At 37.9% G+C, this 19,374-nt stretch overlaps 2 protein-coding genes across 4 annotated transcripts; both read right to left on the minus strand.

The window, feature by feature from the left end:
- Positions 1 to 78: 78 nt before the first annotated feature.
- Positions 79 to 8,025, minus strand: LOC149003379 (ETO1-like protein 1). Of its 3 annotated transcripts, none has more exons than XM_089136276.1 (6): positions 7,725 to 8,025; positions 6,918 to 7,454; positions 5,104 to 6,822; positions 4,716 to 5,007; positions 2,064 to 2,373; positions 79 to 1,362 (listed from the first exon to the last, which is right to left on the minus strand). In XM_089136276.1, the coding sequence occupies exons 2-6, from the start codon at positions 7,040 to 7,042 to the stop codon at positions 1,142 to 1,144; spliced, it is 2,667 nt and encodes an 888-aa protein (XP_088992402.1). In that variant the 5' UTR covers positions 7,043 to 7,454; positions 7,725 to 8,025; the 3' UTR covers positions 79 to 1,141. The 3 variants fall into 3 exon arrangements, with proteins under 3 accessions (XP_088992402.1, XP_088992403.1, XP_088992404.1); XM_089136277.1 differs by having other exon boundaries at positions 6,918 to 7,480; XM_089136278.1 differs by having other exon boundaries at positions 6,918 to 8,025.
- A 3,471-nt stretch (positions 8,026 to 11,496) lies between these two features.
- Positions 11,497 to 18,965, minus strand: LOC149003380 (protein TIFY 4B-like). Its single transcript, XM_089137617.1, has 7 exons — positions 18,549 to 18,965; positions 18,313 to 18,455; positions 17,931 to 18,070; positions 14,386 to 14,476; positions 14,136 to 14,298; positions 13,746 to 13,811; positions 11,497 to 12,834 (listed from the first exon to the last, which is right to left on the minus strand). The coding sequence occupies exons 1-7, from the start codon at positions 18,664 to 18,666 to the stop codon at positions 12,761 to 12,763; spliced, it is 795 nt and encodes a 264-aa protein (XP_088993743.1). The 5' UTR covers positions 18,667 to 18,965; the 3' UTR covers positions 11,497 to 12,760.
- Positions 18,966 to 19,374: the final 409 nt, after the last annotated feature.

Consider the following 19,374-nt stretch of genomic DNA (forward strand, 5'->3'; position numbering starts at 1 on the left):
GTGCACACGGTGAAGATAAAAAAATATGTAAAGTGAGCGGTATTTTGACCTCAACCACTCAGGGAGATCATGGGCACTGAAGTTGAACCCAGAAAAAACAAGATCAAAATGAAGTTTCACTCTTTTCAATTCAATTCCACTTCATCACGAAACCCTGTACCTGTAGTACCCAAAATGAAGTTTCACACTTTTCGAATCAATTCCACTTCTTCAATTTTTGTCACATCACTAATTTGAAAAACCCTAGGCGCAGAATTTCTCCTGGATATCAGTTTTTTATTTTTTATTTTAAAGAAAAGAACTTTTTTTGGGTTTCGTATAACCTGATTTGAATGTGCTTTCACATTCAAGGCCGGATCCTTTCCAATGTCAGCGTTCCTCAAAGGTCTGTTACGTGCTGAAGAGGATTTTTACACTTGTTCTAGTATCTTGGATCGTTGGATCAACTTGGAGGTTTTCTTGAGATGTCTCCTCCCGCAGTTTTGTTCTCTTAACCAAGACAACCAAGAACTCCATGTTTCTGATTATTCTTGAAGTCAATATACCCACTAACATAAAATGCTTCACTATTTGATAGCGAACTTCACATATGCATTGACCCATTAGTAATGCTGTATGGCTCCTGTGTAAGTTACAGGGGTTTGATATATAATCAAGATTCAAAAAGAGGAGCAAAAGCAAGCTTTGTTGATGGGTAAGCATTAGTTTCCTCACATGTTTTACTTGTCTCTAGATATCTATTGAAATGTGATCAGAGTTCAATTCTTCACGTCATCTTGTTTATTTTCTCTACAGAAATTTTATCTAATGCAAACAGTAATCAATTGATTTCTACACTGCAACAGCCACAACAAATAGCACTGTCTGAAGAAGAGAAAAATTTCCAGCCATTAGGGGTCACCAGGGCCAGAGAAAGATAGGGATTCAAAGTCTTAAGTGCATTATCAAGACTTTAGAATCAATTTCATACTATTAGGAGATTATAACCTCATCAATTAGTGCTAATTCTTTCCCGAAGAGAACAATTAAATTACTTAAAATCATCAAAAAACATAGATTACAAAAGGGGGGGAGAGAATATCGACAACTGGGGGGTTTTAAATGTTTAAATCTAAGCTAGTGTACAACTCTCTTTACCTTTTCAGGGCTCCTGGCTGTTAACACGACTATGAAGCTCCAGCATCTCTTGATGATTAGGGTCAACAGAAAGCGCAGCTCTGCAGTCCCGAAGGGCACCTAAGACATCTCCAATGTGCTCATGGAATGCTGCCCGGAGGTGGAGAAGGTGAAGGTCGGCTTTGAATGCAATTGCTCTTGACAGCTCTGCAATGGCCTCCTTTTCCTTGTGGCTGTCCATCAAAACTATACAACAAAAATGCAACAATTTTGGTGTCAGCTTGAGTGGGTACTTGTCTAGCCAATAAACTAAACTAGGAAAATGAAGGAAAAAGGTTCTAAAGGACCTATGCAAAGTAATGAATAATGAGCGGCCACAGTAATGGCAAACATTCCTTCGGTATCATCAGCATTATCAAAACAGTAAATACATATGCAGGAGAGGTGAGATCCATAACCTTCAGAGGAATAAGAGTGGGTGCCTACTACTTCAAGACATTTCTTTTGATGGTTCAGAAAAAGCCTAAAAGAGATGGTTATGCTTGATTTTACATTGCACCTACTGAATAAAAGGACAGAGTGATAGTGCCACAAGGTTGTTCCCTCGTGGTCCATCAAGGTGCTCCATTGTGACCAAGAGTTCACAGGGTTGAGTCTGGAAGCACCCTCTTTGTGCACATAGGGGGAGGCTGTCAACAATATGACCCTTCCTAGAACTCACAGTGGTGGGCGCCTTGTGGGATAGGGATCCTGGACCTACTATATAAGGATAGATGGGCCCTACTGCTACATATTTGTGCGCAAATATTAATTCTTACGGTTTACAGAGATACAAACTTTAAATTGAAAATGTAGGCGTGCAAAATTTTGTTTTCACTTGGAACACATCATGGCCATGGAAGTGTCAAAGCTGCAAATATACAGTAGGGGAAGGCAAAGAGTATGACCTGCAGCTCGGTATCTGTATGGATAGACTCGGAGTGGATCTAATTGTGTAACCATCTCCAGATCTTCCTTTGTGAGTTCACGGTCGCAGTACTCAGACCTCTTCTCATAGGCTGATGCATTGTTATGAGCCTTCTCAATTAATTTAGTCATTTCCTCGCATGCAGCATTTCGATTGTTCCGGAGGAAATGGACCCGGGCAAGTCCCTGGTGGGCTCGGGTGTGGAGAATTTTCAGGGCATTAATGTAGCAATCAGCAGCCTCATCCAGCTTCCCCCAGTCAACGTAAACACTGCCAAGATTGTTCAATGCCTGCAAAGATGTAAAAACAGTTAAGCAGATTTACCATTGGACTGTCATTGCATACAAGTCCCGACGCCACATGCGAAAGAATGAAGATATAAAATGAACACACTACTTCATGGCCAGCAAATTAATCAAGCTACACTGTTTCATTGGTGGTTCAACTGTCAGATGAACATGACCCTAACAGCGGCACTTCAACCTACCCAAATCTATGCTTTATTTCATTGGTGGGCCAACTGTCGGGCAGATGGGCCTTAGCATCAGCAGTTCTACAGTAATAGTAACCCAATTTTTTATCTGTTGACTGAACTTCTTTGATAGGCCACCCGTTTGATTTAAAAAATTATGATAGTTGAGAAATGAAAATCCAAAATTTGAGATAAATGGGATCATCAACTACAGCTTGCTCTACATATTAAGTAGGATTGCAACAATGACTGACGCCTCATTAGATTGATGGGCTTAAAAACAAAATAAACACGCTGTAGCCAAAAGATGCTGGGGTGAAGTGTCCAGACGCAGGGTATGGAATGACCCTGCATCCATGAACTGAATATTCAACAGGTGCCCGAGGTAGCAGCAATAAGACCACATATACTGTAAAGAGTTGAGCACAAGCAGCTTCAACACTTTAAAAAATAAGGATAGGAAAAGGCATCTAGAACTCATATAGAACAAGCGGTGGGATAGGAAATGGTTTGACAGGAAGTAAGCACGGTAGGATCTTACAGCTATAAATGTAGATTGAACATGTGGAGACTACAGGAACATTGGGAACAAGAAGGTTATAAATCAAGAAGGATCTAAATTTGTGGAAAATATTTGGACAGTAAGCTAACCTAGGTGGTATTAAGAAGATTTATCCTTTGTGATTGTTGTGGGATTTTATGAAAAGGATCAGCAGTTAGTTGTTGAATTAAATATTCAGTCGTAGTTGTTTCCTCATGAGCTACCAATAACACATACTGCATCTTAGCTATCCAGTACATGGATTTAAGAACTCAAATCATAAACTACAAGGTCAGGTCATTTTATCCAATCAACTAATAAATATTACAGATGGACCACAATGATTGAGTAGATCATATTGATCATATGTGCCACTCTTTATTAAGACCTACAATATTCTAACTACAATGGAAATGGAACTATCCCAGGTTTCTATGAACTTAAAAGACCCATGGTCAACCCCAGCACAAGTTTGAATGGTTAAATGCTGATGCTTGCATATCAACTTGATATAGAAAAGGCTTAATTTGGATCAGCTGCACCTTCATCAGTTTCTCTACATTTAGAAAACAGAGTACTTTCTTAATGCACCTCAAAATTGGAGGATTCAAAATAAACTAGAAAATAAAAGAAAACTACAAGATGACTAGGGTTAGAGAAGATCACATAACTCAAGGTCTCATGGGGACTCACTCAACAATGGCTAACCTTAAACCCACCATCATGGTGCAGACAAAATATATAAAAATACTATTAAGAAATATATAAAATATATGTGTTAGGAAGGGGGGGGGGGGAATACCCATTCGATGCATTGGAAAGAATGCATTTGGAAACTTGAGAAAAATGTTGACGAAAAGAATAAGGAAACAAAGTAGGTATCTAATGCTCATCATCATGACTACATTATTTCTCTCCTCTGTAAAAGAACTTGTCATCAAGTTTGAAGCCACCAGCTTTATTCTCTACAAAACAACATGTTGTTGGGGTTCACAGAATACTAGCTATTTACTCCCTGTATGTTGAACTTTTGAGTTCACTACTCGATTTTTGGGTCAATCTTTCAAAAATTTCTCACCACAAAAAATTGTTATGTATTCTGATAGATTAGTAAAAAAAAAAAAAGAATTTGAAAAAAGCAAAAATACATGATAAAAAAGGGTTAGGAAAGATGCTTAAGGGTCATAAAGGACAATTTAATGTTGGGTCTCTTGGGGAGATGTCACCACTTAAGAACCTCAAACTCAAAATGAGGCACACAATAAACCCAGAATCAAAAGTACAAATTATCAACTTTACATTCTTTTTATATAGGATAGAAGTTACCGTTAAAACAAGTATCTTCATTCTATACAAGTCAAGGATACAAAGGATCAATGTGTATCTTCTTATGAAGTTACTGCTGTTTTGCTCATTAGCTATTTCCAGTAGAGGCAAGCTGGTATTGTCATTAAAAGCACACCTGTGGTGGCTAAAGCTTGGCAATTCAGTGCACACAAGTTTAAAAATAAGCGGGAACAGCTACCCCCCCCCCCCCCTTTCCTTTCTTCTTTTTAAGGGAGGGAGGGTGGATTTTTTTTTTTTTGGTTGGGGTGGGGAGGCCAGGGGGAGAAGTGTACCTGTCCCTTGCGTAGTCTATCTGAAGGGCACTTCAATGCATCTTGAAGTAGTGAAACAACAGTTGGAAAGCATAAAGGATCAGTGCTGGAGTCTGCCAAGGCATAGGCTTTCAAAAAAAATGCCTCAAAGGATCTCTTAAGGTTGATTGATTCTTCAGCTTTCCGGAGACCTTCCTCACAATGACCTGTATCATATAAGATCCATCCCTCATAAACCAGACGTTCATGTTCACTAGATGCATGTTGGCGTGCCAGTTGTAGGCTTTGCATGGCCGCATCAGGACAGTTCAACCTGGTAAGAAAGAAAAATGTTGGTTCTTCCCTTGCCAAGCAAAACATTACCAAGTAAAACACACAACTAATGAGCCCTTTCGAGACAAGAGTGTACCTAAGGAGAAGAAGAGACTGTCTGAAGTATAGAACACCCTTAGCTGCATCAGACTCAGACTCAAGCATCTGATAGATGACAGAGAGAGATCCAATATCATCAACTGAAGACCATCGGTCATAAAGTTGCAACCATAAGTCACCAGTAGTCCAATTCTCAACATGCTCACGCACAAGGGTACGCAGTTGAGAAGCTGCCACCCGGCCCTCAAACATTCTATAGTCTGGAGACAGAGTAAGAATTGCCTGCACATCACATAGGGCTGCCTGGTAATTTTCGAGAGCAAGATAAAAACAAAACCGGAGCTCCAGGCATTCAAAGGCTAGTTTAAACCCAATAATCCTATTGATCTCTGCTAGGGCAGCCTGAACATCTTGTTTTCTCATCAAGGATGCAGCTCGATACATGTATGGGTAGTTGATTGTGGGATCCAACTCCGTTGCCTTATTAAGGTCCTCCCACCTCTTGTCACCTTCACAATATAATGACCTCTCCTGATACATCCATCCAAGGGGGCTGTAGGAAGAGATCACAGAGCTTAGCTTATCATATGCCCAAAGTTTATAGCCCTTTATAGAGCTGAGCCTAGCCAAACCTGCAATAGAGTAAATATGGCCCTCACTAAAAGCCACTTCAAAAAACAACTCAGCTTTGTCGTACTCCTTCCTCAAAAGCCTTACACATCCCAACTGATGAAAGGCTAACTGTCTCTGCCTATGAGTTACTGCTGACTCTGCCAACTGTTCCAAGAATGACAAGGTTATATCTGACCGTGGATCTTGGTTCATGGCAACCTCACTTAATAAGCAGTAAAGTGAAAATGAAGCAGGCCCAACCATTATCAATCTTTTGCGTTGATCAGCATTTCTGAATATTTCAACCACACCATCATCATTCAAACAGTCAGGCAGTTCACGTAAAAACACTTGCAAACATGAAGAGGCAAGGAGAGGGGAATTCTCTTCAAGAGCATACTCCATGAGGTCAACTGCATCCTGCCTTGAGGAAACCAAAGATGCAAGTTTCCCATCACAAGCATCTTTAAGTCTTTCACAGCAAAACTTATTGGAAAATACTAAAATTTCCAGAAGTAGAGGTGGAGGAATTCCTTCTAAACTCCCTGTTTGGCTGAAATCACTGATCAACATCATAGTTATAGCAGAGATTCCATTTTCAGACAAATCTATGACTTTCAGATTTGATTCCATGAAACACCCATTCAGCATAGCATGGAATGGAGCAGACAGGGCTGCAATCTTCTGCCTATCACAGGCTATTTTCTCTTCCTCAATTTGGAAGAAGACAGTATCAGAAACACGAGTTTCAGTAACATCGACTACTTCAGGGGTACTTAACTTCTTACCAGCAGGAGGCTGAGAAGCAATATCTATAAGCCTAAACTCTCTTGCGCATTTCCCACAAGATGAGAGCAAGTCAGAGATAGGCTCCTCCCCTCTCTTCTCATACTTCAACCACGCAGCAAAAACAAGTTTTTCATGAACAGTAGTTGCTTTCAGCCATGCCAAACGGAGACTCCTGCGTTGCAATTTTACTTCTCCGAGGCCCTTAAAGACTTGAAACTGTATCAGGTAGAGGCTTGACCGGTCGCAAAGAGGACAGGACTCAAGTTCTTCATGAATTTGAGAAAGAACTTCAACATAATCGATGGGCTTAAAGAACGGAAGAATGGGTGGTTCAGGAACCTTGATGAGGGATTCTCTAACAAAAAGAAAAACAAAAAAGGAACTTCGATTTTAACCTCATGACATGTGAACCAACCAGTCTAATAGAACCAGAGAATAGAAAGAACTTACATGGAAGAAGGCGAGTGGAAAGAAGATTTGTACTGCTTTCCTCTTTCAACTTGAAGCCATGACTGTGGATTTAGAACATGAAGCTGCGTCTCTTTGCAAGACTCGGAGAGGAAGAGATTCTTCATGGGGCATATCAGATTAAACAACTCCCAGATCTCCACAATATCTAAATGGGTTTCTCTCGAAGACTCAAAACATCAAAATTTTCATGCGGCATAGCAGATTAATCAAATCCCAGATCTCCACAATCTCTACATGGGTTCCTCTCATTCACTATTAATAAAAACTAAAAACCTCAACAGGGAAAAAATTTCAGTGCCAGCCAATATACAACAAAGGAGAATAAAGGAATGGAAATTAGTAATAAATACAAAAGCTGAACCTTTTAATCTTTCCTTCAATTACATCTAAAATACAGGAGAAAAAAGTCTTGGGGCTCTTCGTGTAGAAGAAGTGAAGCTCCCAAAGACTATTCTGTGATCCCTTTTACTAGACAGAAACGAACAACGCAGCTTTCCTTCCACAATCGGTTTTCTCCTAAATCATGACGAATTTCTGTAAGTCTTTTTCATGATAAAAAGGAAACAAATCAGAAAGAACCCCCAAAATAAGTACAGACAATTTACAGCGAACAAGATTCTACCAGAAACACTACCAACTCCACATTAAACGTAACTGAATCACAAATAATTAAGACCCAGAACTAAAGACACTAAAAGCGACCCAACTAACATGTTAGATATCATATATCAAAGCAAGCAATCCAAACAAACCCAGAAATCTTTTTTGCTTGAAAAAGAAACTCACTTATTCAGTTGCTTGAATTTCGATTTTCCGGTTTCAAAATCTTTCCTAAAATCATGCTAACGGTACTCGAGTGGATCAAAGAGATGGGTCAGCAAGAAGGGGGCAAAAGCTGTAAAAGAGAGAAAATTTACAGTAGTGCTTCTTTCCTTGTGTTTCTTTTGGTTGAAGATAAAGGGAGACAACAACACATCACATAAGAAAGAAAAAGCAATTTATGGGAGGCCATGCCAAAGTTGAACTTTTTTTTTCTTTTCAAAAACATAACATCACAATTTTACGATAACTGAGAAGGAGAAACTTCCGATAACTTTGAAACGCATCATTTCGTACTTATTTCAAACATTTTGTTGGATTCCGGCGACATAGATTCCATTGCCGATTCCTCTTTTAAGGTTCTTACTTAGAACGGTGTGATCTTAAATTTTAGAAATTTTCACATGAGCCCCTTCCATTCTATAGAAAACAAGAAACAACCCTTTTAAATCAAAACTTTACAAGTCCCTCCTCTATTTTTAACACCGTTAGTGATGGTGTGGTACATAGTTACCATTAATCTTAAGCTATTGCTATTCGCTCATAGAGGTGGGCGAAGGAATTTCCTCTACACCCATCTTTTTCTTTTCTTCATTCATGGGAGTGAGTACAAACCCGTCTTTCTCTTGACCATCGTCAAATTCATAAGATAGCAACCAACGCTAATGAACAGGTTTGGATTTTAAAAAGGATACGTTTAAAATTATGCAATCCACCTTCCTAAACCTATGAGTCAAGGTCTCTTCTCTTCTTGGATTCTACTATAGCTATCTTTAGCGGGGGCCTATTCTATCATCTTCCTTGAATCCGAATCCCGACGTAATGCTGTTCACCCAAATGGACCACCATAGTCTAAGAGTGTTTGACCCTTTAGGTATAAGGTCCTACATCATAACAGTGGATTAAGATCTTAGTATTGTCATTACATTTCATGTTAACAGAAACTTGACGGTACAAAAGGTGGAGGAGGGATTTGAAAGGTTTTGATTTTGGAGGGGGCATTATGTGTTTCAAATGGAACCAAAGGGGTTCATGTAAAAAAGTCTAAATTATATAATGTTTCTTTTAAAAAAAAATAGAATTATAATATGTTTATTACAATAATAAGTCGTTTTCTAGGCATATTTGACTCATGTTTGCAATTTCATTTTAATTTTCAATTGGACTTTAGCAAAAAGCTAATCAAGTTTCGATGCATAATTATTAATTTTAAATGCAACAATAACAAAAAGAAGCCTTATCTGAAATAACTGAGGTCGACTACATGTATATATATATCTTCCAATCAACTCTAATTAAGGTTATATTTTGGGGATTCACATCGTCTGTAATTCCTTTCACTGCAATTCCCTGTAATTCTCTCATAGGATTTTGCCATGTGGCATTTAAGTAATTCAATGGTTATCCAACAAACTAGAGTTGAAATTAAATTCAAATTTATGGGTGAGTTTAAATAAAATATAAATTTAGTTTAAATTGGATAACCATTGGATTACTTAAATGCCACATGGCACAATCCTATGAGAGAATTACAGGGAAAGGAATTACAAACGATGTGAATCCATATTTTAGTGGTTGCCAACCTCAATTTCCAAGGCTTTGCTCTGACTAATCCGGTGTTTGGCAACTTGGTCACTTGGGAGTCTCCCAGCGGATTTTTGCATCCACAAAGTTTCAATACCGAAACCTTACTTAAGCGTACCACTGCTTAAAATGTGATTATTCCTTAGCTTATCTTTCTTCATTTTATCACCCATTCATCTTAACATCTTCATTTCTGTTGCACTAAGTTTATTTGTATGGTGCTTCTTGATTATCCAACACTCTGAATTATAGATCATAGCTGGTCATACGATGATCTTACAAAATATTCTTCAAACTTTAGTGAAATAATTTAATATAATGGTTGGAAAACAGTTGTACCCAAGTCACTTGAGTCGAGTTAAAATTTCAAAATTTTGTTTAGATATAGGAGTTATATAGGCAGTTGATCTCAAGCTCAAAAAGTGGAGTTCAAAGTGAGAAAGTGAGAGCACAAATTTGGGCATGTGCTAGAAAGTGAGATTTTTTACTTGTGGTGTCTTCAAGGGAATGAAAGTGAGAAGAGTGGAAAATTGACAAGATGGTGGGTGGCAGTGTAGATGATAATTGCATATGCTGGATGCTTCATTGGGTGAGAAAGACAAGCCAACCACCAACTCTATCAAACACAGTACTCTCCACTTTTAAGTTTCAAGTTTCAATAGATTATATGTTTTTCCATTTCAATTCCTTATCACTTAACAGGCAAAAGCAATTCACCCAATTTCTCACCAAACAATTTTCACTCCATCTCCAATTAATTGATGTCATGGTCTCTTTGATTATATGAATCCAGGGATTTGAAATGAAATGAGATTTTTAGCCTCACAGCTATCCAAGTTCATAGAGTTCCGTCAGGTTACTCCACGTGAATTTGCAAATTTCATCAATTATATACTTAGGATGGAATCATGGATTTCACCCAATAACTAGGAATGGCTTAATTCACGTTGTTAAGGGGAAAAAAAATGAAATTCCTAGATTTCATAAACCCAAGAATGTTTTACAACCAAATAGGTATAAATCTCCGATTCACGAAACAGAGATTTGAAATCTCTAGATTCAAATAACCAAACAGGTCTTTAGTTAATGAAGATAGAAAGAGAAAGATAATATATATTTTTCAATTTCATTTAACTCTAATTAAATCTATCTAACAAATTATTCTTTCCTTCTATTATAAGTTTGGACTTGTGGTCCATGGTTCTATGATAAACATTATGACAAACATGAAAATGCATGGTTTGAGCATGTAATCCTCATCTTAATTAGTTCTTATCTTGTATATAAAATAAGATATTAATATGATTTGTGATGAGGTGGGAGAGAAGTGGAGAGAGGTATAGGATATGGGTATTTGGCCAAGGTTGGTTTGGAGCAGGTGCTAAAGTCGGTGGTGCCATTTCATTGTCTTAGTTCTTAATATTCAATTAGTTTAAACTAATTACTTTCTTAACCTAAAACACATCAATCATTTCACCCAAACATGAACCGTTTTATTAAAATATAATGTACTTAGGGAAAATATGTAGCATACATCCTCTCTCTTTCCATTTCTCTTTTTAATTTTCTTTTTTAAGTTTTTAAAATTTCTTTCTTTCCTCTTTTGGCTTTGGTTGAGACAATCTGTCAATACATACCTGAACCAAATAAAAAATGCAAGAAAATGCACTTATATTATTCAAATTAGTTGTATGGGTTGTTAAGGCTGACCTCTATCTATACATTAAGAAAGATGAATATTCATACATATACATGTCCATTTGCTTAAACAACCACCAAATGTGGAATTGATAAATGTAAGAGTTTTTGGTTACCAAAAAAAAAAAAAAAAAGAAGATAAATGTAAGAGTTTTTTACATGAGTCTAGAGTTTCAAATATGATTCAAATCTAGGAGTGATAATTATAAAACTAAGTGTTGGGTCATCCTAATTTATTGTGATCATATTACGTGTGAATGACAATTGATGCGAAATCCTAGATTCACACCGTTAGTCACCTTACACTATATTCAAATTTTAAACATAAATTGACCAAAATGTCTATCAGATTATTTAATAGATTGTGTTAATATATGGTTTTAAAAAGATTAATTGATCATTAAGCGTTAATTATATGGTTATATATATATATATATATATATAACTGTTAGTTTGATTGAGCCCACATGTAAAAAATTCTTCATTTATCATGTATACGAGATAAGGACATAGAATCATCCACATCCATGTAAAACATACAGCAAATATCGAAAAATTCCCTCCAAGAAGAGGAGCCAAACACGTCAAGCCATCTAAATTGAAAATCCGGTGCAATGATTCTTTCCTGAACGAGCGTACGAGAGATTCCATCTGCTTTTAAAGTACACGAGGATCACGAGGCCACTTTTCCTTTTTAATGGTCTCGTGGCATAGTTGTTGGACCTAAGAGCCGTTATGGGCCGCCATAGTTGGCTCTGAAGAACGTTGGTAGTGATGCTTTCATACTTTTTTGACTTTTTAACTTCTCCCCAGAGCTATGAGAAGCTTTCTCCACGTTTCTCTTTGAATAAGGACCGCCATGGCCATAAACTACACAATGTTTTAACTATAGAGTTCTGCATTAACTAAAAGGCATTTCAATCCAACACCTCTTTTGTATCACCCCAAAGGGGCTCTTCATCATTGTTAATCTGTTAACCCTTCCATGGTTAAAAGATGGATCTAATTTCTTACTGGGGTTTAAATTCATGAGCTTCTACATGTTACCCTCATTATGTTTTAGGTGGAGAATCTGAGCAAGATTGTCTCCCCTGGCAAAGACAAACTGCCAACCTCAAATGCAAAGCCGAAATTTACTAGCATTTGGGCTTCTGAACATTTGAACCAAGAAATCAATTGCCCTCCCACCTTAAATTCTGTAGACAATTTCTCACATCCACTTGAGTAGTAGTACATCACTCATCACTCCAGCAGTTGATCCTCCTAAACATAATACTAATAATGACCGGGAAAGAAAAAAGCCATGAGCCCTAACATTGCTTCTCTAGTCTTTAATCACAATCCATCTCAAAACCATCTATCAAATACAGACTTCACCATCCGCAGTTGCTAGAGCTGCAACACTAAGCTCCCGACGGAAAGCCGTTCAAACCAAGACCTTCGGATTCACAATTGCCAATGGGACATTATATGGCTAGCCATTGTACTAAAATCAACAACATTCGCCTAGTTCTCAGCTGAGCCACAATGCATCAGGTGGTCTGCGATGGGGATGATGAATACATGCCACGTCCGGATGACTGCCCGTTAGGATGCTGAATCTTCATCTGTTGCTCTTAAATCTTCCTCTTAAAACAGACGCAGAGATGGACACAAAGTTGTGGTTTGAAGGGCAGTTAAGAGTAAAAGACAGGTTTTATTTATCTCGTCCATAAGAACATCTATCCCTTTAGACCATACCTGTCTTTTCGCTTCTCAAGGTATCTTTGCAATGATGCTTTTCTACTGGCTGGACCTTTTACATCAGATTTAAGAAAAGGTCAACACAATTAGGTAAGCGCATCATACAGAAAAAACAGTCTTGACATATGGATTACATTAAACATAACATAGGCAAGCACAACACACTGAGGTTCAAGAACTTGTGACATTGTGCAGGTATGCAGGTGGTATCTTTTGAATGCCTGACGTAAATAGCTTTTTATCCATCTCAAATAATCTTAAAACCATCCATAATCTGGTTGAGTGAAACATTAGTAGTCTTCTACCCCCAAAAATAAGAAAGAAAAGGACATCTGATTTTAGACCAATCCTTGTATGCCTACAATTTTCATCTGGTAATGAAAAAGTACATCTGAAGTAAACCAAGTTTCTTACACATTTTGAGAACCAATGCATTCAGTATCAAATCCACTGCCAGAATTGATTCTGTTGCCTTCCTGGCTTTGATAAATTTGAGCCTCTAGCCTCCCATGGCAATAACAGTTAAGATTATGAGCATCCTAAATACTCAGTTTGAAGACAGCAGTTGAGCTATACAAAACTTACAAAACTCATTGATGGGACTTGAAACTGAGAAGCTAAATTACAACTGATTCTGAGACATCTACTGCACCCAACTTGAAGAATAATGATACCAGTAAACCCTACTATATTTCAATATTATATCTTTAAGTCCTGCCTACAATCATTACATATTCCAGCATGAAACTTCTTAATGATAGGAAGGAAAAATTCCCTTTACCCATTCTGCCATGGAAAAGCTCCCTAAACAACCCACTCTTTTGAGCCACTTGGCAGATGATTGGCAAATCTAATCATTGGATAGAGAAGACTCCATACCACTCTCAGATAAGGATGTTACTGAGAAGCTAGTACTTCACAATTGAGCAAGTTCAAGAAGTGATGACTGAATGTAGGACTTACCAGGTTCAACTTCATGAGACATGCTTCCTTCTTCCCTGTACTGCATATTATGGGCAGCGACTTTTGCTGTAGAGGTAAATCAAAACAACAGGTGTTTAGGACTAACGACATCTGAAAAACTAGTACAAGACTAAAATTGTCTTGGGGTATCAACATTGTGTCTAAACAGTATCAACAACAGCAACCGGCATGAACAGTGTTCATTTCACCAACCTCTCAATGAATGAGTATTGCAGGGTTAAATCCCACATTCAACCCCACCTGCTAAAGTATTTCTTGATCGTTTTTTACACTGATAACATGTATGTGACAGAATTGGTCCTCATATATTTTTTCAGTTCAGATAAACTAAGGAGAAAAGACAAGACAGGGTTCTCACAGCAGACATACATGTTTGCAAACTAGGAGAGATTGACGCCGGAGAACTGGATCCTGGTCTGTCCGATGATGCCTGTAAATAGCAAGGGAAGCTACGAATTGCTGTATTTACACCAGGTGGAGTGTCCTGAGACAGGCAGATGGGGCTGCCTGCAAGTTGCATGATTGCTCTTGCCTGCAAATTGACCAATTGGCACATTCGAAGCCTAATATGCTATGCACTTTTTGCTGGATACTGATGTAAAAGAGCAGGCAGCATTACCTTAGAAGTTGACACATCATCATATACATTCACCTTCCCATGGTAGAAGATAGTCATCTGACCGAACGGTTCATTCGTTAGTCTTCTGATTCTGCTACAAGTTTAGAGTAATGACAGTGAATTTAATGACTAGAAAGTTCAAGAAGAGATTTGTCATCTCTTTCTTGGAAGTGATGCTAACAATCTAAGAATTCACAACACAAAAATCTGTTGATATGAAATACCCAGAAATAAAATAGCTAATACAGTCTAAGTATAGAACCAATTTAAGGAAGTATAGACAAAAAATATATATTGGTAGTAAATAGAAATTAGGTTAAGTGGATTGGAGACAAATCAACACTATGTTGCTTCTGAATAAGTCATGAGATGGTTTTGATTGATTATACTAGAGTATGTATATAATAGAATGCTTCATAAATGGTAAGTATCTTCTAAAAATGACTTCATTCTAGAGATTGAAGGTTTCATGATGAATGTGGTGAAAGATCAAAACAAAATTGAAGGTCATCTACCATGATTACCTGGTAGACTACAAGGGTTGGCATGTGATGTGAGTGATATTTGGTCCAAGTGCTATCCATTAATAAACATTAACATCCTCATTCCTCAGAAAACCTCCCCCATCCCAACCCCAAAACAATACATCCAAATGGGTTGATAAGTCTTGTAACTGGCCCCCACACAGTCCATTAATCAAACCCCCACAACCACCTTTACCAGAAAATCTTGTGAGATACTAAAACAGGAAAAAAAATTCTGGTTCCCGTTCTCTTATCCGAATTGCACCACTCTCCTGAAACAGAGAACCCACAATCATAGCATCCTTGAAGGAACCAACTTAGCAACTTTCAAAGCTACCACAAAAACAACACAGTTCACAAAGATGGGTCAAAAACATTTGACTATTTTTGAAGATGAAATCTCAGCAGATAGCAATCAAATCTACCATAGTTTTTCAGTTCCATCAAGCTCCCTCTATTTCAATCTAAAATGGAGGTACACAAAAAAACACGTGATGTCAATTTTTGTCATGCTGTTTATAGAATGTAACATTAGGTGTGTGTTCTCCAGTGGGCTTCACCATTTACACCCAAAATTGCAACAGGTTATCGGAAGCAAAAAGTTTCTGAGCAATTTACACACAACAAACGGGGCCTAAGTCTGAAACAATTGTCTGAACGAACTTGGATGAAATCCTAATATGTCATGCTTAATTTAGGTTTATGAACGAATTCTGTAAAAGGACCAAGTGAAAATTTTCTAGCCACACAAAACAGAAACAAACTAGTATATGCACACGAAAATACAACTCTGTACATTATAAGGTTGGTGCGGATCAAAATCTTTACAACACAACTTCAAACTTAGAAACCTAGAACATGATGAATTTCAAGGATTTTTCTTTTATTTGTAGAAATAAATGAAAGAAGTTCTTTCAAAAATTCCCAAAAGTTGGAGTGGTCCTAATAGTTCGTACTTTCTGCACAAAGTGGTGGTTACAAACTTGATCCCACATATTCATGCCCTCAACCTACATTTGGCTATGGAAATGTTTTTCATCCCTTCTGGGGCAGATGTAACCTACTCTCTTTTTGAAGAACAGTAAGTTCTGTGTTGTGCTTATCAGATTTATTTTGTGGTTACCCCACTCTTAACAAGTTTCACAAATGAGTCAAACCTCTAACAGAAAATAAGTTTTTTATTTACTTCTCTTAGAGAGAGTTTTGGCTACATAAGTAACGCACAGAGGTTGACTCAGAACACACCAAAAGTTAGGACTTTGGTAATGTTAAATCATAAACTAAGCCAAAATAAATTATCCACGAAACAGTAAATCACTTCCTTATGCCTGAAGGCCTCCAAAAATGCCAGGTTTACTAACATCTTGTCCAAAATCCTGCATGCAAAATGATTTCTATTCTATTCAATTTCATTAATCATCTTTTCAAAAGTTAGTTTTGCCTAGCTATAATTGCCAAGAAAAATACAAAGGGCATAGACACAAGGCTCCCATCACTGTGAGGGCCATACTGTGTACAGCCTAGGCTCACTTCACAGTAAGGCTGTTTCCTCAATTACCAAAAGAATATATGCCACCCCAAATTTTCAAGTCACTGATTTGGTGTACTGACTCACAGTCACGTGTTGTTTAAAAATAATAATTGGAACTACAGGAATTAAGTCTAATGTACAACCCTTGGGGGGAAAGATTATGTCACTAATTTTTCAATTGCAGATATGTTGTTATCAGAATATCAGGAGAATACATGGTTGGATGATCTCTTAGATGTGCATGTAGTGGTTTATATATGGATTTTTTATTATATTCATCAATAACCTTTTTGTCCTGTAAAATAAAAGATTCAATTCAGACAGAAAGAAACTTCAACATCAGATTTTCTTTGTCCCTATTGAAACTCAAGCAGTTAAAGAATCTTCTAGGAACACAATCTGAAAAATGCAAAACTCAAAAAGGTCAAGAAAGCAGTAGTACCTACGTTTTAGGTAAATCTGGACGAATTTGAAAGTAATTTGATATTTACCGGAAGGAATATATTAGATATACAATTAAATGGATTGAAAGCATCCACAGTACTCCAGTTATAAATGAATCCTGCAATGTAAGGTTGATCTAACATGAACAAAGGGTATCCGAGTCATGGTTTGTCAAACAATATTCTCTATATGGTAAGAAATACCCTAAAGATGCAGTATGCAGGAATACAATTAGGCTAAGAGCAGGAGATACCCCAAGTTTTCCTTAAAGCATTTAGATAGTTTCAGTTTATCGTAGGACATGTTTGTAAGAAATAATTCCCCTGGATAGTAGCTAATTTTAACCTATTTCGGCTTAGCACTATCAATGCAAACATTTCATCTTTGGCAAAGTTTATATTGTCCACATCCGAACAACCCCCCAAAAGGAATTCGTGAAAAGTTAACCTTTAAGGTCATGGCTTGTTTGATCTCACCAAAAAAAAAAAAAGTAGAAGAAGAAAGAAAGGAGGAGGTCATGGCTTGAAATCCAGCAGTGGTACTAAATCTACTTCTATTGACTGAGCAAGCATCAGTTCCACACTTAACTTAGATTTCGTTGGACAAGGAATTGCAGTTAATCCACACAATTCATTGGTCACGCTCCCCTGTAGCTCTCAATGGTAAAAAATTTATTATAAAACATTAGGAATAACCTAACTAATAGGTTAAAGATCGAATATCAGCAATCACTTTGTAGTTTCCTAATCTAATAACGATCTTTGGGAGGAGATCACAGCACTATCTGATGGGTTCTCGAAATTATACGCCATCCACAGAGATCTACTAACTTTAGAGATTGTTAAGAGAACCATCAATGATTACTGAAGCAATAAGATATGGCAAAGACACTTTAACTACATTAGGCAGGAATTCGAGAATCAGGTTACTCTAGATCATTTTGACAAAGCACGATGCAAAAGTAAAACCACTACAAACAGTAGCAGAATATTAAAATATAAAATAAGACAATGCGATAAAATAATGATAAAATATACAGAGATGACCTGTTAGGGTTTGGGGGAATGGATTTATTGTTGTTGTCGGTGTAGGGGAGGCGAGCCGACATATTGCCGGAAAAAGAGGGTTTCGGAGGGTCTTTTCGCCGATACGGTACGGCGTCTTCAGCAGCCGATACAGGAGAGACCTGAACATACAGAAAGAAATTTGGCGCTAATTAACTACGAAGAAGAAGGAACCCTATTTCAACTCTTTTTAGGGATTTTAAACCAATAGTTTCTTAATTAATGGCATATGGAACTCATGATCGATAAAGTGGTGGGAGAATCAGAGCAAGTGTTGTTATGATAAAAGCAAATGCGTTAAAAGTCAAAAAAAAAAAAAGAGTTAGTGCCAGTGGTTCTGTAGTTTATGGTGGTAGGAACTCACATGTTGTTCTGTATCTTCTGTCCGGCAAGAAACGAAAACCTTACGAGTACCAGCGCCGGAATCCGACCTCGTCTCGAGCAGCGATTTCAAGGAAAGAACCTGCTGGATCGCTTGCGATTTGTTCCAAGAAGGACGACGCATTCCTGTACGGACACAGTGAGAAACTGGACAGAAGTGTGGTATGCTTATAGAGAAGGGGAAAAGAAGAAGAAGAAGAAGAAAAAAAGGGATGAAACCTTTTTCCTTGAGATATCGACGGCAATCTTCGCGAGTGAGCTGTGAAATGTCTTCGTCTGTGAGCTGATTCAGAGGCTTCTCCAGTGGCGACTTGTAACTCGTTTCTTCAGGTCTCATGGTTTTCCGATTACCTTAAAAGGAAAATCGACCGGAAGAGCCACCGTTAAGCGAGAGAAGGATGAAATCAGAGCTCAGAAGCTCAGAAGCTCAGAGCAGATCGAGAGGAACCATTGATTCTGCCTTTTCTTTTACAGTTCTTCTTGATTTCCATCTCTGTAGCTCCCCAAAAACAAAAAACCAAAAAAGCTGAGGAAGAAAGAAAGAAAGGAAGGTGGGGTTTCGCAGCGGCGTTTCTGTGCTTGAGAGAGATGTTCAGGTAGCGGCTTTTTACGTTTTATGATATCCAACTTCACTTCCCCCGGTTGCACCCCGCCACGCCACGTAACTGCCTTTCCCCTAGAAGTTAAATATCTATTATCTTTCAGAATTCAGGTTCTATCGAAATTACGATTACACCCTTCTAGCTTTTAACAATTTACGACCTTAGTGGTGGGGGCGACTGGCGAGTGTACCCTACAAGCGCACGTTCTTGGAGACACGGAAGCATGGCTGGTAAATTTCAAGTCCGTGTAGTGGGACCCACTTCTGTCTTCTTCCCCAGTGGATTTTTACCAGCTGCTGTTCTGACACCCTCAAGTTTCCTCCTGTTAACCGTTGGATGATGAACATCTGTTTTATTTTAATCCAATGGTTGATAATTTTACAACACTTAACCATTTCATCCCTAAATATCCTCTCTCTTCTCCTCTTCTCCGGCTCTCTCTC

The sequence above is a fragment of the Hakea prostrata genome, chromosome 10 (genome assembly GCF_041222555.1).
Source record: "Hakea prostrata isolate BN-2017 chromosome 10, UWA_Hpros_2, whole genome shotgun sequence".
NCBI classification, from domain to species: domain Eukaryota; kingdom Viridiplantae; phylum Streptophyta; class Magnoliopsida; order Proteales; family Proteaceae; genus Hakea; species Hakea prostrata.

Bases quoted from the DNA above. Each gene is read 5' to 3' on its own strand.
- LOC149003379 (XM_089136276.1), bottom strand. From the start codon at position 7,042: ATGAAGAATCTCTTCCTCTCCGAGTCTTGCAAAGAGACGCAGCTTCAT. The intron at 2,374-4,715 runs GTACACTTCTCC...ACATCTTTGCAG, and splicing joins ATAGACTACGCAAGGGACAG to GCATTGAACAATCTTGGCAG. The intron at 1,363-2,063 runs GTCATACTCTTT...TTTGTTGTATAG, and splicing joins ATACAGATACCGAGCTGCAG to TTTTGATGGACAGCCACAAG.
- LOC149003380 (XM_089137617.1), bottom strand. From the start codon at position 18,666: ATGAGACCTGAAGAAACGAGTTACAAGTCGCCACTGGAGAAGCCTCTG. The intron at 18,071-18,312 runs GTGAGTTCCTAC...CTGTATGTTCAG, and splicing joins CAGAAGATACAGAACAACAT to GTCTCTCCTGTATCGGCTGC. The intron at 13,812-14,135 runs GTATGTCTGCTG...TTACCTCTACAG, and splicing joins CTCTCCTAGTTTGCAAACAT to CAAAAGTCGCTGCCCATAAT.